Genomic DNA, 25,630 nt, shown 5'->3' on the forward strand with positions numbered 1-25,630 from the left:
TGCCCCACCCTTGGGAGAGCTTCTCTGTATTCTGAGCAGACAAGGGTGTGTTAGTGTCAGAGGCTTTATGAGAATTGGGCCAGTAACCCCACACCCTCCCATGGAATTCATCTCACTTGTTGTGACACATGGTTTCCTCCCAACCCAATTTGGCTTTCTAAATTTAGTCCTTCATAATGGGAAGTAGAGATCTTTAATTAATGGATTAACAAGTTTTTTGCAGTTACTGCCTATGGTGGTGAAGGGGGAGTAGGAGAATAACAGTAAGTGGCAATAGTGGCATTTTGATATTTTAGGAGAAGAGTATGATTATGTGAGAGTTTGAAATTGAGGGAATGTCAGAAGAGCTAAAGAGAGATCAAAAGAGATTGAAATGACTAAAGTTAGTAGAATTTCTTAGGTCAGAACGGGGCTTTTTAATATTAAGGACTATTTGGTTGCCTATGGATAGTTGTATGATTATTAGGTTGTAAAAATTTAGGATTAAAGAGAAAACACAAAAATGATGCAAATCTCTGGATATTGGTATAATTGTAGGACTTATAACAAGTACAAATGGTTTATGTCTATAACTGGGATGAAGTTATACATTGTAGTACTAAAGAATTGGTGGTAGTAGTTATTCTGCCTGCCTTTGATCCTCTTCTGGTTTTATTTTCTATTTTATGCTATTTTCTTTTCTTTCTATGCTAACCACCCTGTCTCTGGCCCCTGTGATCTCTCTGGCTTTTCTCCTATCCTCGTCATCTGTTGTCCTCCTCCTCATTGTCCTGTCGTTGCCTTTTCCTTTGCATTCTCAAGTTCACTCTGGTCTGTCTCCCTGGGGCCCAGGGCTTCCCATTATTCTCCTACCTCCACCTTGCATTCTGTCCTTTGTGCTATTGCTGTCATACATTTTACTTTTACATATGTTATGAACCCCAAAATACATTTCTGTCATTTTTATTTAAAGAGGCAATTATATTTTAAAGAGATAAAAAAGTGTCTTTTATATTTAGCTTTTCTGGATCTTAGCGTTCACTAACCTAGCTAGAAAACTATGAGGCAAGAGACCATTCTTTATCCTATGTTGGTCAGTTGACTTTATTTCTTTGAGTACTTTATGTCGTGTTCAGCTCTATGTATAATTATTTGCTATCTTGGGACTTCCCTGGCAGTCCAGTGGTTACGACTTCGCCTTCCAACGAAGGGGGTGCGGGTTCGATACCTGGTCGGGGAGCTAAGATCCCACATGCCTCCGAGCCAAAAAACCAAAACATAAAAAAAAAAAAAAACCAAAACATTAAAAAAAAAAACAGAAGCAACATTGTAACAAATTCAGTAAAGACTTAAAACAAAATTATTTGCTACCTCAAGACTGATTGATTGGCATTCTAAGGCCCTTGATAACTTTGAGAAGAGGTGTATATGAGTGTCATTGATGAGACTTGGACAGCTGCTTGTTCCTAAGGCATAGGCATTTGTACTAGAGTTCTTTGCCAAGTGAGGTTAGCTCCTTTTCCTACGTAGACTGGGTGAGCCCTCCCGGAACCTGGCTCCCTGTCTTCATACATGGAGTATATACAGTGAGATGCAGAGCAGCAGGTGTTAAGGAAAGCTGCAAAATACTAGACTACATCTGATGCATCAGAGCCTATAGTAATGTATAATATTGCAGTCAGTGAATATAAATGTGGCTGTGGTGGACCCACCCACTCCTTGGCTGGTACTGCCCCTCATATGTTGGCTTGCCCGTGCTTTCACTCTTTCTTTGCCTTCTAGACTTATGGATTTGAGGGAGGTGTGTGAAACTCATCATGGCAAATATGCTTATGTGTACAGATGCTTGCCCATACATGTGCTGCAAACGTTAGTTGAATTCTACTTATAAATAAAACTGGTAGGGCATGTGTTGTTAGGTCAGACACACGGGAGACCTAGGGTGTCTAGGAAGCAGTGGACTGGGGTGCAGATGCCTTTTGTTATTTGGAATGGGGGCGTTTAGTCTCACTGCACTTTGAGTGGTGATTTTTATTCTTATACTGTTTGACTACAGTAGCTCTTTGTTATTGGGGAGGTAGCCAGAGGTCCCCCTCCAAGTTCCCATATGGAATTCTCAGGCTTGGTTTTATGGATGAGGAGGAGCCAGCTGTATTAGTTGGGGGTTTAATCCTGCCTGATATGTTGGTTTTATAGATATAATCTGTGACCTACTCCCTGCTGCCACTGTCTATTTATATGATGCCTGTCACCATGGTATCTGAGTACGTGCAGAAATATATTTAGGCTAACCTCAACTTGAATATAGAAAGGAAGAAGTCTTGCCTTTCTCATTGCCCTATTTTCAGCAGTCACTATTTTCCACCAAGTTATGGAAAGTTCAAAAGCTCTTCTCTGACCTCTAGGCTACCCAGATCTCCTATTCTGAGTAAAAGGTTAGGTCTTAAAACTCTCCTCTGATAAGATAGAAAACCGAATTTTAGGATAAGATCCTAGTGAAATAGTTCTTTACCTTGGAGAATAGAATGAAAGATATGATCTTTGCATCCAGAAAAATGTCCATTTGCACATACGTATTTTGCATATAATTTCAGAGAGTTCATGGACCTTCTTCTGAAGCCCATCCATGATCCCATGTTAAGAATCCTGTCTTAATTTTAGGTTCCATGGCCTCCCAATTCTGTTTTCACAGAACATCTTAGTACTTGGTTAAATAGTTTTTCTTTATTTACTGATTGTGCTGCATTCCTCCTGGGAACTTTAGCTTAGTATCTTCTCTCAACTTCTTGAGGCTAAAGACCTTGTTAGTCACTATGTTTTGTTTCCTACATAGGAAACAAACACACTAGATGTGTTTCCTATACATTCTTACAGAACTTTGGGCTTCTATTTTAGCATATCACATTGTTTTGCTATGTTTGCATATGTCTGTACAATGATTTGCTTAAATATCTATCTTTCCTCTTAAAAAAAATTCCTGGAGGGCAGGGCCTTTGTTTTAATCATTGTTTTATTCCTAGCACACTACTTGGCTTGTAATAGGGGCTCAGAAGACATTTGAATGAATAAATGAATGGATGCATGGGTATGTAGAATTTCCATTAATGATGAATCAGCATTCTCTTAAAGCAGCACAATGTTGTGTTTGGACCTCAAAAAAAAATTAGGATATTTGTTGTCATGTTTCTTTATTTTTTTTTTAACATCTTTATTGGAGTATAATTGCTTTACAATGTTGTGTTAGTTTCTGCTGTATAACGAAGTGAATCAGCTCTATGTATACATATATCCCCATATCTCCTCCCTCTTGTGTCTCCCTCCCAACCTCCCTATTTCGCCCCTCTAGGTGGTCACAAAGCACCAAGCTGATCTCCCTGTGCTCTGCAGCTGCTTCCCACTAGCTATCTATTTTACATTTGGTAGTGTGTATATGTCAGTGCTACTCTCTCACTTCTTCCCAGCTTACCCTTCCATCATGTTTCTTTTGAGCTGACTTCATCACCTTTTTATTTGAGTTGTTGTAAAAGGGAGCAGTGGTAATTTCTCTTTCCTTTGTCTCTTTCTTCCTTACCTACAGATACATGGATTGCTTTTAACCAAGTGAAAATGGAAACTTAGATGGTTTCTAAGCCATTAACCAAGCAATGAGCAGAATGTTTAGAGGGAAGCATGTAGTTGTTAGAGAGGGAAGTACTTGAACAGAACTTCATGGAGTCAGCTTATTTTACTTCCACTGCAGGCAGAAGGGGCATTGGGGAGGCAGCCTGAATTTAAATAGTGTAGCTTTCCACAGTCTGAAAACATGGGTTGATTTAAAGGCAGGTTTATATTGGCGTTTTATATTTGACATTTATCTATGGATCACAGTCCTTACCCTTTCCCTCTGCTGCATCCCTGGGTGATAAGTCATTATTTTTATCACCATTTGTTGGAGAATGTATAGAAGGATAAGTGACTTGCTAAGGATCATGGAACAAGACACTAAACAGAGTCATGATTAGAACTTTGAGTTTCTGACTCCTAAGCTCAGAAGCAGATCACTAGGCAACATTTGCCTCCCTGCAGAAAGAGGGGCCCCCAAAGCCCCCAAAACAATCTGTTCAGCTTCACTGTGCTAAATAGCATCCAAAGCATTCACAGCTTTGTGAAAAAGAGAGAAATTGTACATGGCCTGACCTTTCAGATACCTACTGGGAAAAATAGAAAACCCAGAGAGTGTCACAGCTTTCTGGATCCAGCTGGCGCTCTCATCACTGACAGAAGCCTATGACTTCATGGTTAGGTACACCTTGAGACTGGGAATTGAGAGCCTTTCATTGGGAGCTTGTTATACTGTAGTTGTTGTTATACAGGATTGAAAATTACCAAGAGAAAGACTGACGTGAGCTGTAGATTTCTTCGGCAGTTCTTGTATAGGTATAGCTTTGACAGATTGCCAGCCCCTCCTGATTTTGGGAGACTATCCTTTGAGTTTTTAATTGTCTGCTTCTTTTAGTTTAGTTACTTTTTTAAACTTTTTATTTTGATATAATTATAGACTCACAGGAAGTTGCAAAAATAGTATAGAGAGTTCTTGTACCCTTCACCCAGCTTCCTCCAATGGTGATATCTTATATAACTCTACAATATTGCTTCTTTTAGTTTTGAAGAGGGTATCCAGGTGGGAAAGAACATAGCAGTAAACAGCTAGAGTATATGGGAAGAGGAATTTTGGCAGCTGTTATTGCTGTTTTGTTCTTAAAATTGCTTTTTAAATTGTTCTTCCTATTTCCCCCAAATTTTCTCTGATTTAGGGGAATATGTTACAAGATGTATTCTAGGCTTGGTGTGCCTAATTAAGACTGCTCTAGCTTCCATGTGCGAAAACATGGAGGCTTCTTTCTTCTGTGGATAATCAGTTCCTCTCAAAATTAGAATGTTCTAATATAGGGTCATTGGAAGGTATTTCTCTCTTTTCATAATTTTGTTATGAAAGATTCTGTATAGTAGTGTACAAAGCCCCAGGATTGAAAAAGAATGCCAGGAAACCTTTTTTTCCTTCAAATCATCACATTTGGCTAAATCCAAAATTTATACTATTTTGAATCTTTCTCTTAGAAACTTGGCAAAAGATAAGAATTTCCAACAAGTTTAGCTTGTTAGAGGGAGAAAAAGATTCCCACCTAAAAGCCCCTTAAAAGAGTGAGAAATCTCTGTTCTTTTCTCTGCACATGAAGGCACTTCCTATCCAGAGAAATGTCACCTCTCATAGCCCATTAGCATCTTGTCAACTAAAAGAGGCAGAGTAAAGAGTAGTTGTACTTTTGTTGCTCTGTCTGTACTGGTTGTATAGGAAAGTATCATTTGGTTTCATAAGGTATCATCGTTCCCTGGATCTCAAGTGAGCAGGACAAGTCTGTTAGTGGTTTTCCCTCATTTTGGGAGAAAGTAAAGTTCTTGGTTCTACATCAGATGGCTCCACTGAGACATGGTCTCATTGACTATTAGATTTCTTCAAGGGTGATTTTTGACTACCTTTCAATTGGGCAATGTTGGAAAAAATAAGCAGGTGGTAGGTGGTATAGGGCCCTAGAAGAAGCCAGTAGCTTCTGAGCATGCTTAGTTAGAGGCAGCTGCACAGGAATGAGGTGTATGGGATCTTGCATTTCTGAGTCTAAGTTCCATATGGGAACTTTCACATAAAAACTCATTTTCATGGTAAAGAGGGTGGGCGGTAACTCTGGGGATTGCAGTGTCCCCAAGTAAAGGGGGAATTGGAGATAGTTGAGAATTTTATTTTCTCTTTTAGCAGATACACTTTAACAGCAAGGAAAATGGTAAGACAGAACCTAACTTCCATTTAAAGAAAGGATTTGTTCTTTTTTCCAGTTCATCTAGAGGGGTAGGGAGCCTTTAGACAGTGCAGCTTGTTGATGTACTGACTTATTATTGTGCTAAAATACACATAACATAAAACTTACCATCTTAACCATTTTTAAGTGTATGTTCAATGGTATTAAATACACTCACACTGTAATGCAGCCATCACCACCATCGTTCCCCATAAATCTTTTCATCTTGTAAAACTGAAACTCTTCTGTCTTTATGATTTTTACTACTCTAAGTACTCCATGTAGGTGGAATCATACAGTATTTGTCTTTTTGTGACTGGCTTATTTTACTTACAATGTCCTCAAGGTTCAAGAAATCAGATTCTCCCCCTTCCTGCAGATTTAGCTATTTTTTTGTTATTATTATTATTTTTTGCTGCACTGCGTGGCTTGCGGGATCTTATTTCCCTGACCAGGGATTGAACCCGAGCCCTTGGCAGTGAAAGCGCGGAGTCCTAACCACTGGACCACCAGGGAATTCCCTGTTGTTTTTGTTTTCGATTGTAGGCTGTCTCTGTGCTGAGGATCAGCCTAAGGTGTAAACTTAATGTTTTCTTAGGTCTCTTCTGAGCCTTTTCTTGGGCATGTGCAGTCACTCTCTAATTTTCCCTGAATATGCAGTTGTTTCTGAATGTCCTAGTTTTTTTTACTTCTGAATGCCTTCTTGGTTAATGTTTATATTATCCTAGCATTTACCTTTTTTTTTTTTAAATTGAAGTATAGTTGATTTACAATGTTGTGTTAGTTTCTGCTATACAGCAAAGTGATTCAGTTATACATATGTATATTTTTTTTCCATTATGGTTTATCACAGGATATTGAATATAGTTCCCTGTGCTATACAGTAGGACCTTGTTGTTTATCCATTCTATATATAATAGTTTGCATCTGCTAACCCCAAACTCCCAATCTGTCCCTCCCTTACTCCCCCCGCCCCCCACTTGGCAACCACAGATCTGTTCTCTAGGTCTGTGAGGCTGTTTCTGTTTCTTAGATAGGTTCATTTGTGTCGAATATTCTAGTTTTTAATGTCTGGCTCCTGAAAGGGGAAAAGCAAAAAATGAACGTGGGGAAAAAAGGGGCACTGGCCCCTTAAATCTGGAAGTCACTTATCAGGAGGGGGAAGGGCTTGCAACAATGAGGGGAGGTGCAACAAAAATGGCTGCCCACCTCTTTGTCTGCACCTCTGTGATCAGAAGCAGCAATCAGTGATCATAGCACAGATCCCCAGTATTTGGAAGACAGGGCCCTTTTTGCCCACCCTAGCTCCTGCAAGCTGTGTGCAAGCTGCTTCAGAAACAGGTGCACAGCTGCTTACCACAAGCCTGGGATTGGGTGATAGGTAGCTGCTAATGTACTAAGAGTTGAAATTGACCAAAATGAACCAAATTTACCATCCAGGTTTTCCTCTGGAAGTTGCAAACCTTCATCAGAGTCCAGAGTTCTAAAATAGTTACATCAGACAGATTCTGCCAGTGCAGTTATTGCCTAGGTGGGGAGAGAGATTCCTGGTGTTTCATGCTTTGCCACCTTCCCAGAATCCTCCCACTGGATATACTGACTTTTGTGCTCTGTTCACCTGGAGAGGCTCATAGAATACAACCAAAGCCATTTTATTTTCTTGTTTGATTCATTGGCCTCTGTTTCAGTGAGGTGCTTGGGTTTGCAGCCAGACAGTTGCCTGTATTCTGAGAAGCCACCTAGTGTATTTTTAAATTATTCTGCTGGTAAGTGTTGGTTTCTGAGTCCATCCTGTGCCACTTGGCTGACTGACAATGAGCCTGCTGATTGCTGGCAATGTCCCTGAGTAATTGGTGATTTTGTCCAGAGATGCTAGAATTGGCTAGAGTTTATAGTGCCTCTGGGGTTTTGGAGGCATTGACTTGTTACACTAGTGCTATTTCTAGCCTGTCCTTTGAGTTCTTCTACCTCTCTCCTAAGCAAGTGAGGAGCTAAATGTTTCTCTTCTGTCAGTCACTGTGAAATTATCCATTTCCCCTAATGATCGGGTTTTGACCTGGGATCTGTGGCATCTCATCCTAGCTCCATGCCAGGCCACAAAATAGGGCCTAGATGAGTCCTGTCTTTGCTTTCTATCTCTTTCTCTTCATAGCATGTAAAAGCTGTTCAGACAGACAGCTCTCTCTGACCTGATTCTTTGGAAACATTTATTTGTGCTCTGCTGGAGGTTCTGTGTCTCCTTCCTGTTTTTAATCTTATTTAAATGTCATTCACTTGGTTTTGTAATTAAACCTCCCCTCTGCTTCTCTGAGACAGGTGCTGAGCTACCACTTAATTGTATCTTCCTGTGGTTGGCTTGTTCCTCTCTGCACCTGGTTTACTTCAATGTCGGGGACAGGTTTTAGTTCTGGAGAAGTTCCCATATCCATTATTCATTCCACTCTCGTACACAGCAACATGGTTTGCTGCTTGCTACTTGCTACCTTTTTTTCCTCCCCTTGAATTCAAAGCAGGATAGGAAAAAGTCTGGGAAAGTCCTCATTGTGTGGGGTACATTAATGCTAGGAACAGTTCTGTGAACAAGGTTCCTTGTGGAGTGAGAGGGCCCTGTGTAAGACAGCAGGATTCTCAGGTGGGTGGTACTGAGCTCTTCTCATTTGAGAAACAGATTGGCTGCGTTTGCCTCTGGGAATTCACTTGGGACTCAGGGAACCATCAAGGTACTCATTCCTGGCGCAGCTTCCCAGAACCTGCACACTCTGCTTTATTCCACTTGAGCCTGCATACAGAAAAGTCAGAGCGTCTGTACACTGCTGCCATATTTGATGCACAAGACTCTCCAAGGAAAGAAACTAGGGCCAGAGCTAAAGTAGGAGCCTGACACTTGCCTCTAGTACAGAGTCAAAAGAGGCAGCTGGGGGCTTCCCTGGTGGCGCAGTGGTTGAGAATCTGCCTGCCAATGCAGGGGACACGGGTTCGAGCCCTGGTCTGGGAAGATCCCACATGCCGCGGAGCAACTGGGCCCGTGAGCCACAATTACTGAGCCTGCGCGTCTGGAGCCTGTGCTCCGCAACAAGAGAGGCCGCGATAGTGAGAGGCCCGTGCACCGTGATGAAGAGTGGCCCCCGCTTGCCGCAACTAGAGAAAGCCCTTGCACAGAAACGAAGACCCAACACAGCCATAAATAAATAAAAATAAAATAAATTAAAAAAAAAAAAAAAAAGAGGCAGCTGGGGACTTCGCTGGTGGCACAGTGTTTGAGAATCTGCCTGCCAATGCATGGGACACGGGTTTGAGCCCAGGTCCAGGAAGATCCCACACGCCACAGAGCAACTAAGCCCATGCACCACAACTGTTGAGCCTGTGCTGTAGAGCCCGTGAGCCACAACTGCTGAGCCCGCGTGCCACAACTTCTGAGGCCTGTGCGCCTAGAGCCCAAGCTCTGCAACAAGAGAAGCCACTGCAATGAGAAGCCCGCGCACTGCAACGAAGAGTAGCCCCTGCTCGCCACAAGTCGAGAAAGCCTGCGTGCAGCAACTAAGACCCAATAATGAAGACCCAATGCAGCCATAAATAAATTAATTAATTAGTTAATTAATTAAAAAAAAAAGAGGCAGCAGTTGCAGCCAATTTGTAGTTCCTGAAAGCAAACCCAGAAACTAAATTTTCAAAGTGCCTGGTGGAAAAGACTTTCCAATGAAGAAACAAGTGTGTATGGAGCACCCACTTCCCTACAACTTAAACTTATTGAATGTGTAATGTAATACTTCAGATGTTTCACTGACACAACTTCTCTGTTTTTCACTCAGTGCAGGTTAAGAGTATTTGGAGCCAGGTCTCTGGATCCTCATTTAGTAGAAATAGAAAAGATTAGGAGGCAAACCCAGGATCCCTAAGGATTTCCTAGAATATTGTTAGTATAGTTGACCCTTAAACAAGTTGAAGGTTTGGGGTGCTAACACCGCCCACTACTCCCTCCAACCCTGTCAAAAATCCACCTGTAACTTTACAGTCTGCCCTCCCTATCCACGGTCTCGCATCTGTGGATTCACCAACCACGGATCATGAAGTACCATAGTACGCATTTATTTTTAAAAATCCAAATATAAGTGGACCCATGCAGTTCAAACCCATGTTGTTCAAGGGTCAACTGTATTTCGGTACATTGTTAGCTTTTATTATAAACTGATTATTATTCTGAAGACTGCCATAGTATTGTCTTGAAGGCTGTCCAGTGTTCATTTTCAATTTGCATTCCTGCTCAAGATCCATGGCTCTCTGTTGATTGAGTATATTTGGCTCCTTTTCTTTTCCCCATCAAAAAGAAAACACCTTTGTATGTTTAGCCCTATACTCAGTATTGTGTACCATGATGTAGATTTCAGCTCATCAGTTACACTGAGGTTACAGAAAGTTGGGATGGAGTGTTTGCAGGGCTCCTGCTAGTGTCTATGGAAAGAAAAACATTGGCCTCTTGTTTGTTAATTGGTAAAACATACGTAAAATTTACCATTTTAAGTGTACAGTTCATTGGCATTAAGTACATTCATATTGCTGTGCAACCATCTCTACCTTCCATCTCCAGAATTTTTAAAATTTTCTTAAACTGAAACTGTATCCATTAAACAATAAGTCTGCATTCCCCCCTCTCCACACCCCTGGCAACCACCAATCTACTTCCTGTCTCTATGAATTTGATTTCTCTAGGCTCTGCATATAAATCAAATTATACAGTATTTGTCCTTTTGTGACTGACATTTTTCACTTAGCATAATGTCTTCATGTTTCATCCATGTAGTAGCATGTGTTAGAATTTCCTTTTTCAGGCTGAATAATATTCGAATGTATGTATATACCACATTTTGTTTATCTATTCATGTGTCAATGGATTCTTGTATTGCTTCCACCTTTTGGCTATTGTGAATAACGCTGTTATGAATACTGATGCACAAATACTTGAGTCCTTGCTTTCAACCTCTTGTTTTTGAGAGTGTGCAGGTTAAAGTATCTTAGGTCAGTGGAGTGAAATCCTGAGATGCCTACAAGAGAGATGGACTTGAACTTACATGATTTTTCTTTTGGTCACTTGGATGTGTGAGGGGCTGGTTAAGTGCAGTTCTGACTAAAGTTATGGTTTTGGGTGGCAAGTATAGGTATTGGCCCTAGAGAGCTTGCTCCCGCACACTCTACAAATGTTTGTTTTTAAAGATTTATTTTTTATTTATTTATTATTTATGGCTGTGTCAGGTCTTAGTTGTGGCACGTGGGATCTTTGTTGAGGCATGCGGGATCTTTTCATTGTGACGCGTGGGCTTTTCTCTAGTTGTGGCGTGAGGGTTTTTCCTTCTCTAGTTGTGGCGCGCCAGCTCAGTAGTTGTGGCGTGCGGGCTTAGTTGCCCCCGCGGCATGTGGGATCGTAGTTCCCTGATCAGGGATCGAACCCAAGTCCCCTGCATTGTAAGGTGGATTCCTTACCACTGGACCACCAGGGAAGTCCCAACAAACGTTTTTTTTAATTGAAGTTTAGGAGGAACCAGTACAGTTTCATAGACCTCAGCAGGGGGAGTTCATGGACCTTCTTCTTGGTATGTTGCCCTTAATGTAATTTAACTTCAACTAGTATGTGGCTTTGGGTGACTTATTTAATCTTTCTGAATTTCAGTTTGGTTATCTGTTAATTGGGACCACTAATACCTACTTCATTGGATAATTAATAGGATTCAGTGAGAGTGATGTACTTTAAGTGCTTTACATGATGCCTAGCATCTAGCAGACACCTAATAAATGTTACCTCCCTTGCCATTTATGACTTTTGTGTTTCTCCCTTTGAAAAGAGATGAGAATACAGTTTGGGGGAGGTGATTTCTGTAGTTAAGTGTCTCTTTTTAAGGTATCAGGTGGAGCACAGTAGAAAAGAGGAAGGTTTGAGATACAGTTGTCTCTCCATATCTGCATCCACAGATTCAACCAACCATGGATCAAAAATATTTGAGAGGGCTTCCCTGGTGGCGCAGTGGTTGAGAGTCTGCCTGCCAATGCAGGAGACACGGGTTCGAGCCCTGGTCTGGGAGGATCCCACATGCCGCGGAGCAACTGGGCCCGTGAGCCACAATTACTTAGCCTGCGCGTCTGGAGCCTGTGCTCCGCAACAAGAGAGGCCGCGATAGTGAGAGGCCCGCGCACCGCGATGAAGAGTGGCCCCCGCTTGCCACAACTAGAGAAAGCCCTCGCACAGAAACGAAGACCCGACACAGCCGTAAATAAATAAATAAATAAACTCCAATCTCTTTTAAAAAAAAAAAAAATTTGAGAAAAAAATTCCAGAAAGTTCCAAAAAGCAAAACTTGAATTTGCTGCATGCTGGCAACTATTTACATAGCATTTACATTATATTAGGTATTATAAGTAATCTATAGAGATGATTTAAATTATACAGGAAGATGTGTGTAGGTTACACTGCAAATACTACATCATTTTATATAAAGGACTTGAGCATCTATGGAGTTTGGTATCTGTGGGGGGTCCTGGAAACAATCTCCACACCCCATCCCCCCATCCCCGCTGTGGATACCGAGGGGCCACTGTACTTTGTGTGAGCTTCTGACACAGTTATTGACTTGTAGTTGTTGTCATTCAGCAGAAAGATGTGATGCATTTCTCTATATGATATATCTATCTGGCATTGGTGTTTTGGGACAACCTACTCCTGGGGTTGTGAAGGATGGGGGCCAATGAGAATTGTCTGTTAAGGCCTGGAAGGTCTCAACCACCAAGCTTGTCCTCATCCGAAAAGATTCTGCAGTAAGCTGTGCCATTCTGTTTTTTTTTTTTTTTTTTTAATTTATTTTTGGCTGGGTTGGGTCTTTGTTGCTGCGTGTGGGCTTTCTCTAGTTGTGGCGAACAGGGACTACTCTTTGTTGCGGTGCGTAGGCTGCTCTTTGCGGTGGCTTCTCTCGTTGCTAAGCACGGGCTCTAGGCGCGTGGGCTTCAGTAGTTGTGGCGCGCGGACTCAGTAGTTGTGGCTCGAGGGCTCTAGAGTGCAGGCTCAGTAGTTGTGGCGCACGGGCTTAGTTGCTCCGCAGCATGTGGGATCTTCCTGGACCAGGGCTTGAATCCGTGTCCCCTGCATTGACCACCAGGGTAGTCCCTGTGCCATTCTGTTTTGTGGATGAGTAGCCATTGCTCACCTAATGGGCAAAACTGTTTACACAGTAATGGGTTTCTATAACATAGGCCCTTTTTCTTTGGAAATCTCTCAGACTAAGGATCATGTCTTTGGTGAGTTAGAGCTTGTGTTAGTCTCTTCTCCCCTGCTTCCTTCTAAAACTATAATTTAAAAATTAGAAACATGGTAAACCAAAGGGTTAAATTAAAAAGAAAAAAAAAGTATATCCTGTCCCTCTTATCTTCACAATGACTACAGCATGTATTGTACTTGATACCAAACTCTTACAGACATATGACTAATTAACAATACTATGTTTATACAACCAACCCCTTATCTTTTGTAGTTATCTTAACTCTTCCCTCTATGTACTGTTACTTCTGTGACAGTTTGGTTGGTTATGTGCCCAGATGGCACCAAGCGGACAAGTGGATCAAGGGCAGTTTTCTAAAAATGTGTGTGTGTGGAGAGTGGTGAGCCAGGAGTCAGCCAACATGAGCTCTGTGCTACTTGTGTGTTGGCACCGAGATCCTGAGTACCAGATCTCTGCCGTCCTTGAACCTGCCCCTGGCCCAAGGCTATTCTCTGGCCTGCAGTTAAACCCTGTTCATAGCACTATACCCTAATAGCTTATGAATAAGCCTGGCTATTAATTGTTTATACTCATGGGTTTTTTTTTGTTTCAGTTCTGATTTTGCATAAAGAAAGGAGATCTTGGCTCCATTTGAAGTCCAGATCTGATCATATTCCATGTTCAGTACATAATTTTGAAGGAGGCAACCCTGAGTGAGGGAAATGGGAACAGTTTTAGTTGACATTTATTATTATTATTTTTTAAAGATACTAGAGAGGAAGCAGAAACAGAAAGGGAGATAGAGGTGTGTGAAAGGTGAGATTTAAAGGAGAGAGATAAGAGCCGATGTAGAGGGCCTGCTGAGGCAGTTTATACTGAGAAAAGCTACTGGGTGTTTTTTAGTGTTGAGAGTGAGTAGAAGAAAGGTAATAATGAGGTGTTAAACATCTTTACTCTAATAAGTAGTTGAAGACCAAGAAAAGGAGGGGATCAAATACATGAAAATAACCTTGGAGCAGCCAGTAGGTGGAGAAAGTTACAAACCAGAGTCTAGAGAAGTGTTGGTAACAGTATAGTCAGCAAGTCTAAGCACACCATTTTTATGTAAGCTTCCTTCCCTTTAACATTTGACTGCATCTAGCACCTTTATTTGTTTAATCTTATCTTAATGGTATGGTAGAAAGAACACTAACCAGGAGACCAGGTTCTAGTCCCTGCTTAGGCACTAACTAGTTGGGGTGGTGGTGGGGGGTTGTTTTCGAATCCAAAAAATGAGGGAGTTGGATTAAATGACCTCCAAGGTCTTTTCTAGCTCTAAAAGTCTAAAATCAGCTATGTCAAAGCCTCACAGACTTTGAACTCCCATCACGTCAGGTCAGAGGATAGAAGACAGTGTGTGTGTAGTGATGTGTATAGGACACTGAACAGTTGATAGAATGAGTGCAAAATCAGATGTTGAAGGAAAAAAGCATTATTTTATGAGATATTTGGGACATTCCTTCTTGAAGAGGAATCGTGGTCCCTGATGTCAGAGGCTTGTGGGAGCCAATTTTAAGGTTGCTTTGTTCATTTTAGCTGCCTATTAAATTCCCTCTAGAGAATGATAACTTCCAGGTAAGAAAACCCTGGCTTTTTTCAGAGGGTAGGGGGTCTGACCTGAATTGTCAGGGGCAGAATGCAGGTTACCCCTGACACTGACTCTCAGAGTATTGAAGTGCTGGACTCTCCTTCTCAATACTGTTTGGCTTTGCTGACGTCTGTGGCAGTTAGGACACAGGCCACCTCTTGTCCTGTGCCAGAATTGCTCTCTTCCTCCCCTCATATTTATCACTTTGTTATCCCTGACTCTGAATCCCAGAGATCAAGACTAGCTGTAGTCCAGCAGAGGAGAAATAAATCATTGCTCTCACTTCCTTTTCTCCAGGTTTTCTACCCCTTAATTACTGCATAACCACTGCTGAGGCTGCATCTTTGTGCTGTATGTGCCTGGGACAAAAGCCCTCCTTGATTGGATATGTGCAAAAGCAGCTTTGTCTCTATCTAGCCATTATGTTGTGCAGAGTGCCACGTGTGTTACCCATCCTTTTCTCTTGTCTCCTGTGAGTTTAAGGAGTCTTATTGTCAGGTGATTTATCCATTAATAGGGCTTTTCTAAGCTCTGGGGTTAGGGGGTGGACTGGGCAGCCCCTACTCATTAAGGAGAGCGGTTTGGGCTGGGTTAGTGGTTGTTTTTTTTGCCCCCCCCGCCACCGCTGCCGTGCTGCGCGGCTTGCAGGATCTTAGTTCCCCGTCCAGAGAGTGAACCCAGGCCATGGCAGTGAAAGCGCTGAGTCCTAACCACTGGACCACCAGGGAATTCCCATGGGTTAGTCATTTTTATGTGGATTTTAGCTAGTCCCCTTCATTTTCTGAGCTCCTGGTAGGAGCTAAGCAGGTTGTGTGATCCAGAATGGGCTCCCATGGAGCTTTTTTGGGGTCCAGTCCAATAGATCACTTGTTAACAGACAACATCAAAAGGGCCAGCTGCCTATCATTTGCCTTTCCATTATGAAACCTCAGAGAACTTGAGTCAGGGTGAAGAGTTCATAAATGAGGATGCCTATCTCCTTCATCCCTAGCAAGGCTTCTTTTTTTCTTTTTTTTGGTATTTGAAGGGAAGGTCCAGGCTTTAGAAACAGAACGTAGACAAGCTCTTGTACTTTTGCCTGCTGTTTCTTTACTGTACCTGTGCTTTTAGAGGATTGAGAGTGAGGGGGGTTGTGTGGCAGGCAGCAAGTGTCTGGAGAGACTTACTTCTACTCATCATTCCCTGCTGTTTCAAATCAAAGCTCACATCTCTTTTCTAAGAGTAGTAAACTTCACACAAAGCTCAGACAGCATGGGAGAAAGGACTTCTTCGCTGGCAAAGAAGCAGATATGGTCTTAGAAAAGGAGAGGTCAAGCCTTTTTGTGTCTGTGGAAGTCGGAAGGGTTGAGGAGGAGAAGACAAAAGGAACATCAAATACTTGCAGCTGCTGAACCCCTTCTTTATAGTTCCCCATCAAACAGGGGAAATAGGTACAGGGGCAGTAGTCCTGATGGGCAGAGAAGCAGAATTTATTTTATAGTCTTAGGTGAGAGAGTATAAGGCAACTGATAAATTATTTTATGCTTAATATTTATTTGCAAAACTGTCTTTAAAGCTGCACTGTTGGGGGCTTCCCTGGTGGTGCAGTGGTTGAGAGTCTGCCTGCCAATGCAGGGGACACGGGTTCAACCCTGATCCGGGAGGATCCCACATGCCACGGAGCAACTAGGCCCGTGAGCCACAACTACTGAGCCTGTGCGTCTGGAGCCTGTGCTCCGCAACAAGAGAGGCCGCAATAGTGAGAGGCCCACGCACAGCGATGAAGAGTGGCCCCCGCTTGCCGCAACTGGAGAAAGCCCTCGCACAGAAACGAAGACCCAACACAGCCAAAAATAAATAAATAAAATAAAGAATTATAAAAAAACAAAAAAAAGAAATAGGAAAAAATACTTTAAAAAAAAAAAAAAGCTGCACTGTTAACCTAGGGACTTGGCAGGCAGTCTCATAACTGAGATTGCTTGGGTTTTAGCACTCTCTCCCCTCATTAAAGATTACAAGGCAAAAAGGGGACCTTTTCAGTAAATGTTGTCACAGTCAAGAGAGGACAGAGCAAGCTGCACTTTTGTTTAAATATTTAGTACAGTGAAGGGCTTTCTTTTTCTTCATGAGCTCCTTTCTTTTCTTTTTTTTTTTTTAATTCCTAGGTATTTTATTCTTTTTGTTGCAATGGTAAACGGGAGTGTTTCCTTAATTTCTCTTTCAGATTTTTCATCATTAGTGTGTAGGAATGCAAGAGATTTCTGTGCATTAATTTTGTATCCTGCAACTTTACCAAATTCATTGATTAGCTCTAGTAGTTTTCTGGTGGCCTCTTTAGGATTCTCTATGTATAGTATCATGTCATCTGCAAACAGTGACAGTTTTACTTCTTCTTTTCCAATTTGTATTCCTTTTATTTCTTTTTCTTCTCTGATTGCCATGGCTAGGTCTTCCAAAACTATGTTGAATAACAGTGGTGAGAGTGGGCACCCTTGTCTTGTTCCTGATCTTAGAGGAAATATTTTCAGTTTTTCACCATTGAGAATTATGTTTGCTACGGATTTGTCATATATGGCCTTTATTATGTTGAGGTAGGTTCCCTCTATGCCCACTTTCTGGAGAGTTTTTATCATAAATGGGTGTTGAATTTTGTCAAAAGCTTTTTCTGCATCTATTGAGATGATCATATGGTTTTTATTCTTCAGTTTGTTAATATGGTGTATCACATTGATTGATTTGCATATATTGAAGAATCCTTGCATCCCTAGGATAAATCCCACTTGATCATGGTGTATGATCCTTTTAATGTGTTGTTGGATTCTGTTTGCTAGTATTTTGCTGAGGATTTTTGCATCTATATTCTTCAGTGATATTGGTCTGTAATTTTCTTTTTTTGTAGTATCTTTGTCTGGTTTTGGTATCAGGGTGATGGTGGCCTCATAGAATGAGTTTGGGAGTGTTCCTTCCTCTGCAATTTTTGGAAGAGTTTGAGAAGGATGGGTGTTAGCTCTTCTCTAAATGTTTGATAGAATTCACCTGTGAAGCCATCTGGTCCTAAACTTTTGTTTATTGGAAGATTTTTTTTTTTTAAGAAGAATTCCTTTATTTTTATTTATTTATTTATTTTTATTTATTTATTTTTGGCTATGTTGGGTCTTCGTTTCTGTGGAAGGGCTTTCTCTAGTTGTGGCAAGCGGGGGCCACTCTTCATCGCGGTGCGCGGGCCTCTCACTATCGCGGCCTCTCTTGTTGCGGAGCATAAGCTCCAGACGCGCAGGCTCAGTAGTTGTGGCTCACGGGCGTAGTTGCTCCGCGGCGTGTGGGATCTTCCCAGACCAGGGCTCGAACCCGTGTCCCCTGCATTGGCAGGCAGATTCTCAACCACTGCGCCACCAGGGAAGCCCTACTGGAAGATTTTTAATCACAGTTTCAATTTCATTACTTGTGATTGGTCTGTTCATATTCTCTATTTCTTCCTGCTTCAGTCTTGAAAGGTTATACCTTTCTAAAAATTTGTCCATTTCTTCCAGGTTGTCCATTTTATTGGCATAGAGTTGCTTGTAGTAGTCTCTTAGGATGCTTTGTATTTCTTTGGTGTCTGTTGTAACTTCTCCTTTTTCATTTCTAATTTTATTGATTTGAGTCCTCTCCCTCTTTTTCTTGATGAGTCTGGCTAATGGTTTATCAATTTTGTTTATCTTCTCAAAGAACTAGCTTTTAGTTTTATTGATCTTTGTTATTGTTTTCTTTGTTTCTATTTCATTTATTTCTGCTTCAATCTTTATGATTTCTTTCCTTCTGCTAACTTTGGGTTTTGTTTGTTCTTCTTTCTCTAGTCCCTTTAGGTGTAAGGTTAGATTGTTTATTTGAGATTTTTCTTGTTTCTTGAGGTAGGCTTGTATTGCTATAAACTTCCCTCTTAGAACTGCTTTTGCTGCATCCCATAGGTTTTGGATCATGGTGTTTTTGTTGTCATTTGTCTCTAGGTATTTTTTGATTTTCTCTTTGATATTTTCAGTGATGTTTTGGTTATTTAGTAACGTATTGTTTAGCCTCCATGTGTTTGTGCTTTTTTTTGTTGTTGTTGTTTATTTATTTTTGGCTGTGTTGGGTCTTCGTTTCTGTGCGAGGGCTTTCTCCAGTTGCGGCAAGCGGGGACCACTCTTCATCGCGGTGCGCGGGCCTCTCACTATCGCGGCCTCTCTTGTTGCGGAGCACAGGCTCCAGACGCGCAGGCTCAGTAGCTGTGGCTCACGGGCCCAGTTGCTCCGCGGCATGTGGGATCTTCCCAGACCAGGGCTCGAACCCGTGTCCCCTGCATTGGCAGGCAGATTCTCAACCACTGCGCCACCAGGGAAGCCCGTGTTTGTGTTTTTTATGCTTTTTTTTCCCTGTAATTGATTTCTAATCTCACAGCGTTGTGGTCAGAAAAGATGCTTGATATGATTTCAATATTCTTAAATTTACTGAGGCTTGATTTGTGTGTGAGCCAAGATGTGATCTATCCTGGAGAATGTTCTATGTGCACTGGAGAAGAAAGTGTAATCTGCTGTTTTTGGATGGAATGTCCTATAAATATCAATTAAATCTCCCTGGTCTCTTGTGTCATTTAAAGCTTGTGTACCCTTATTAATTTTCTCTCTGGATGATCTGTCCATTGGTGTAAATGAGGTGTTAAAGTCCCCCACTCTTATTGTGTTACTGTTGATTTCCTCTTTTATAGCTGTTAGCAGTTGCCTTATATATTGAGGTGCTCCTATGTTGGGTGCACATATATTTATAATTGTTATATCTTCTTCTTGGATTGATCCCTTGATCATTATGTAGTGTCCTTCCTTGTCTTGTGTAACATTCTTTATTTTAAAGTCTATTTTATCTGATATGAGTATTGCTACTCCAGCTTTCTTTTGATTTCCATTTGCATGGAATATCTTTTTCCATCCCCTCACTTTCAGTCTGTGTTTGTCCCTAGGTCTGAAGTGGGTCTCTTGTAGACAGCCTATATATGTGTCTTGTTTTTGTATCCGTTCAGCGAGCCTCTGTGTTTTGGTTGGAGCATTTAATCCATTCACGTTTAAGGTAATTATCGATATGTATGTTCCTGTTACCATTTTCTTAATTGTTATGGGTTTGTTTTTGTAGGTCCTTTTCTTCTCTTGTGTTTCCCACTTAGAGAAGTTCCTTTAGCATTTGTTGTAGAGCTGGTTTGGTGGTGCTGAATTCTTAGCTTTTGCTTGTCTGTAAAACTTTTGATTTCTCCATCGAATCTGAATGAGATCCTTGCCGGGTAGAGTAATCTTGGTTGTAGTTTCTTCCCTTTCATCCCTTTAAATATATCATGCCATTCCCTTCTGGCTTTTAGAGTTTCTGCTGAGAAATCAGCTGTTAACCTTATGGAAGTTCCCTTGTACGTTATTGGTTGTTTTTCCCTTGTTGCTTTCAATAATTTTTCTTTGTCTTTAATTTTTGTCAGTTTGATTACTATGTGTCTCAGTGTGTTTCTCCTTGGGTTTATCCCGCCTGGGACTCTCTGTGCTTCCTGGACTTGGGTGGCTATTTCCTTTCCCATGTTAGGGAAGTTTTCGACTATAATCGCTTCAGATATTTTCTCGGGTCCTTTCTCTCTCTCTTCTCCTTCTGGGACCCCAATAATGCGAATGTTGTTGCGTTTAATGTTGTCCCAGAGGTCTCTTAGGCTGTCTTCATTTCTTTTCATTCTTTTTTCTTTATTCTGTTCTGTGGCAGTGAATTCCACCATTCTGTCTTCCAGGTCACTTATCCGTTCTTCTGCCTCAGTTATTCTGCTGTTGATTCCTTCTAGTGTATTTTTCATTTCAATTATCGTATTGTTCATCTCTGTTTGTTTGTTCTTTAATTCTTCTAGGTGTTTCTTCTTTAATTTTTCTAGGTCTTTGTTGAACATTTCTTGCATCTTCTCTATCTTTGCCTGCATTCTCTTTCCGAGGTCCTGGATCATCTTCACTATCGTTATTCTGAATTCTTTTTCTGGAAGGTTTCCTATCTCCACTTCATTTAGTTGTTTTTCTGGGGTTTTTTCTTGTTCCTTCATCTTGTACATAGCCCTCTGCCTTTTCATCTTGTCTATCTTTCTGTGAATGTGGTTTTGTTCCACAGGCTGCAGGATTGTGGTTCCTCTTGCTTCTGCTGTCTGCCCTCTGGTCCATGAGCTCCTTTCTTATCCAGAGCTGAAGCAGTAGGTTCTACAGTATATCTGGCACATCTGTTGACCAGTTAGAATTAAAACATGTCCTTCTTAGCAGTGATGTTTGAAACAGTTACATAACTAAAACTTGGTGACTTGGGATGCTAGCATCCTGCGGTGAGAAGGGGACACTCAATAAACTGAGCAAATTTGATGTGGAAATCACCGTGCAGGAGTAAATTTGGAACACTGAAATGTCCATTTTATAATCAAATTTCTGAGCTCAATTGCTGTTTAAGACGTGGCAAAAAGTAGATTTTTAAAAACCTATGGTCAGATAAGCAGACATGTGCTTGGGAAGGTCAGTGCTTTCTTCAAATACACTTACTTTGCCTGCTTTTAAAAAGTCCTTAGTAGCTGTGATGTACTCATTCTAGCCCTGTTTGGATTTCTGTAGAGCTAGTCTACTTTCATTGCTTTCATTTAATAACTTTATTGATTATGCTTTGATTACCTTATTGATGCCTTTCTTTCTTTTTTTTTTTTTTTCTTTTTTAAGCCTTGATAAATTTGCTGAAGTTCCTTATGTCAAATGAGACTGTACTTTTGGCCAAACACAACATTTTTACCTTAGCCCTTATGGTGAGTAGCAAAAAAATATATTTATTTTTATGAAGCTGTACCCTAAGGCAGAAATGGGCTGGTTTGAGACAGGAGCTGGTATTCTAGGGATTAAGCCATAGGGAAAACCAGGCCTTTATTTTCCCTTTGGATCAGAATCTCTATACCGGTGCTCCCCACTTTCACCTATGTCTTTGGAGAACCTGGGGCTCTTTCATGAGATAATGGTAACACACCATTATATGATATTCCCACCACACAGATATAAGAGGTGTAAATTAATTTCAAGAGCACTGATAATACTAAAAAGTAGAAAATAATTAGGAAGTGGTGAGTTTTGAGTACTTATTACTTTATTTTAATATAATTTATTGAATTGCAAGTTTATGTAAGTTAATTTTTAATAATGACTTTGTTTAATAACCAGCTCACAAAATTTCTGAAAATTTAACAATTAACTCTTGCAAGACAGTAAGAGCTGGCTATAGCACACTACTGGTAATACCCTTCTGGTCTTCATAGTATGATACCTGTTTATGGGCTTTTGCTTCTTTTTTAGATTGTGAACCTATTTAATATGTTTATCACATATGGCGATACATTCCTGCCCACCCCCAGTAGTTATGATGAACTCTACTATGAGATTATCCGCATGCACCAGAGCTTTGACAACCTCTACTCCATGGGTAAGCTGTCTTCTTTTTATTCCTCTCTCCCCATCAGCTGTGATTTTTGGTATATGAGAGGAAAAGACTACAAAAGATTCTCCTCTAGTTGCTTGGTGCCCTTGCTTGGCACAGAACTATGTAGTCTCCTTTTCTCAGGCAATAAGAAAGAATATGTGGACTTCTTTGCCTTCAGGAACTCAGAATTCATCTCAGTAGAAAGCTGGTTAGCTTCCCTGTAGCCCTTTCTTGATGTTTGTGAAAGAGAGAGAATAGGGAGGCTTGTGGATTTAGTGAATACCAGTGAGATCAGAGTGAGAGTGGGTGGGAGTTGACAGCAGCAAACAAAAGAGCTTGGATCCCAGGGGAACATTGTGTGATTTGAGAAGGTACAGGGTTTTAAGGAGTTTTTATATACCTAGGTATTTTTAGCATAACTCACAAGAGGAAGTGGGCATTAGATAAAAATTTTTGTTGCAAACCTTTTGGCAATTGGCTCACTAAAAATTTACTCTGTAGCTGTAATGAGTATAACTTATTTCTGAAAGAGGTCATGTATCCCTGTAAGTTTGAGTGAAGAGGCTACTCAAACCCACCTAAGTTTGAAAGGTCTTTATAGTGCCCAGAAACAGAAAGCCACTCAATAAAGCTGTCTGTTAAAAAACTCCAACTTATTAGCTTTATTGGGATATAATTGATATATAATAAACTGCACTGTTTTTTTAAAAATTTTTTATTTATTTTGTGGCCGCGCCACGCAGCCTGTGGGATCTTAGTTCCCCAACCAGGGATGGAACCTGCGCCCCCTGCAGTGGAAGCGCAGAGTCTTAACCACTGGACCGCCAGGGAAGTCCCAAACTGCATTCTTTTAAAGTATACAATTTTTAATAAGTTTTAGCGTATTTATATGTATGTGAAGCTGTCATTACAATCAAGATAATGTACATATCCATCCCCTCCCTAAAATTTCGTTGTGTCCCTTTATGTCCCTTTTACCACCTCTATCCCTCACCCGCCATCCCTGGACAACCACTGACCTGCTTTCTGTCACTGTCGATTAGTTTACTTTATCCCTTTCATTGGGTCTGTTCGTGAAAAGTTCATCTTCTGCTTGGGACTCCTGTATGATGAGAAAGCTAGAGGGGATTTGGAACAAATACCTGGAGAAAGAGTAGAAGCAAACCATGGAAAAGAAGGATTGCCTAGGAGGAAAAAATTTTTTCTATTTCCCTACTCTCTTATTCTCAGTGTAATAGCTTTAGCATCAGGTCAGCTCCCCTCAGAATATTAAGTTCCCACTGTCACATCAAGACACACGTCTTTTTTTTTTTTTTTTTTTTTAAAGAATAGCTATTAAATCTTTTCTTTTTTTAAAAATTTTATTTATTTATTTATTTATTTATTTATTTTTGGCTGCGTTGGGTCTTCGTTTCTGTGTGAGGGCTTTCTCCAGTTGCGGCAAGCGGGGGCCACTCTTCATCGCGGTGCACAGGCCTCTCACTGTCGTGGCCTCTCTTGTTGCGGAGCACAGGCTCCAGACGCACAGGCTCAGTAATTGTGGCTCACGGGCCCAGTCGCTCCACGGCATGTGGGATCTTCCCAGACCAGGGCTCGAACCCGTGTCCCCTGCATTGGCAGGCGGATTCTCAACCACTGCGCCACCAGGGAAGCCCCACACGTCTCTTTTTTTTAGGAGCTAGGAAGTGTTCCATGAGAACCCTCTGGCAAACTTCCCATTGGCAAAAGGTGCTCAGAGTACCCTGGTGTGGTTTGCATGTACCCGGCTTTACCAATGTCCTTGTTTTCAAGAATATAGGATTTTCCAAGGGTGAAGAGCTACCCCAGAGGCTTTAGCACCCATTAATAGATGAATAAAGATGTCTTTCAGTGAGGAAAGGAAAGAGAGTTGGAATGGGGGAGGTATTTTATAGACATCTGACTTACCTGCTCCACTGTGCCATATACACAAATGAGATAAACCCTTGTAGCCACAGCAATAAGATAAGAGAGGACATCTGGGAATGCTCAAATCTGCTAACGGAATTAAAATGGTAACCAAGAAAGTACAAATAGGAAAGCGAAAATTTCACTAAATGAAACACAACAAATAGTAGGAGGTGGCATGTTTCAGTTCTCTCCATTTTGTATAAAGTATGAGGAAACTTCTGGTGGAAAAAAACATTTAAGTCAAGTTTTTTGAGGTATAATTTACATATATGGTAAAATTCACCCTAAATGTACAATTCTGAGTTTCAACAAATGCATATGGAAGTGTAATTATCACAGAAAATCAAGATATAGAAGGGTTTCACTATCTCAAAAACTTCTCTTGTGCTCCTGTGAGGTCAACTCTTCCACCCACCCCAATCCCTAGCAATCACTGATCTGTTCCATGTCCGCATGGTTTTGCCTTTTCTAAAAAAATATATAGAAGAAATCATACAGTCTTTTGAGTCTGGCTTCTTTTTTTAAAATTAATTATTTATTTATTTTATTTTTGTTTGCTTTGGGTCTTCGTTGCTGCACATGGGCTTTCTCTAGTTGTGGTGAGTGGGGGCTACTCTTCGTTGCAGTGCGCGGGCTTCTCATTGCTGCAGCTTCTCTTGTTGTGGAGCACAGGCTCTAGGGTGCACAGGCTTCAGTAGTTGTGGTGCACTGGCTTCAGTAGTTGTGGTGCATGGGCTTAGTTGCTCCGCGGCATGTGGGATCTTCCCGGACGAGGGCTCGGACCCGTGTCCACTGCATTGGCAGGCGGATTCTTAACCACTGCAGGGGAAGCCCTGGCTTCTTATACATAGTAATTTGTTTGAAGTTATCCATGTTGATGCATGTATCAGTAGTTCATTCCTTTTTATTATGGAATAATATTCCATTGTGGGAATATGCCAGCTTAGTTTATCCATTTATCAGTGGAAGGACATTTAGGAGGTTTCCAGTTTTTAGCGATTGTAAATAAAGCCCCTGTAAACATTTTTGTACAGTTTTATGTGAACACAAGTTTGCATTTCACTTGATTACATACCTATGAATGGGATTTTTGGGTATTATGTAAGTATATGTTGAACTTTATAAGAAACCGCCAAACTGTTTTCCAAAGTGGATGTACTATTTTACATTACTTACAACAGTAACAGTATGCAAGAGTTGTAGTCACTCAATATCCTAGCTGGCATTTTTTTTTTTTTTTTTTTTTAGGCTTCTTACAGGTGTGTAGCGATATCTCATTATGGTTTTAATTTGCATTTTCCTGATGAATAATGGTGTTGAGCATCTTTTCCTATTCTTATTTGCCATCCATATATCTTTGGTGAAGGATTTGTTCAGATTTTTTGCCCATTAAAAAAAAATTTGCATACCCGTGTTTATGGCAGCACTATACACAATTGTCAAAAGATGGGAGCAACCCAAATGTCCATCAACAGATGAATGGATAAATAAAATGTGATATATACATATAATGGGTTGCTGTGCAGCCTTTAAAAAGAAGGAAATCCTGTTACATGCTACAATGTGGATGAATGTTGAGT

At 41.0% G+C, this 25,630-nt stretch overlaps 1 protein-coding gene across 7 annotated transcripts in view; it reads left to right on the forward strand.

The window, feature by feature from the left end:
• Positions 1–25,630, forward strand: part of ARMH3 (armadillo like helical domain containing 3) — a 185,685-nt gene that overhangs the window by 66,101 nt on the left and 93,954 nt on the right. For 6 of the 7 annotated variants that reach the window (XM_036829262.1, XM_036829260.1, XM_036829259.1 and 3 more), the window contains 2 exons: positions 21,377–21,459; positions 21,998–22,124. The exons of the other annotated variant lie outside the window; for it this stretch is intronic. In XM_036829262.1, the coding sequence (XP_036685157.1) occupies positions 21,377–21,459; positions 21,998–22,124 (210 nt within the window). The remainder of the gene's footprint in view (positions 1–21,376; positions 21,460–21,997; positions 22,125–25,630) is intronic. 7 annotated transcript variants of the gene reach the window in all.

Source organism: Balaenoptera musculus, chromosome 16, assembly GCF_009873245.2.
Source record: "Balaenoptera musculus isolate JJ_BM4_2016_0621 chromosome 16, mBalMus1.pri.v3, whole genome shotgun sequence".
NCBI classification, from domain to species: Eukaryota; Metazoa; Chordata; class Mammalia; order Artiodactyla; family Balaenopteridae; genus Balaenoptera; species Balaenoptera musculus.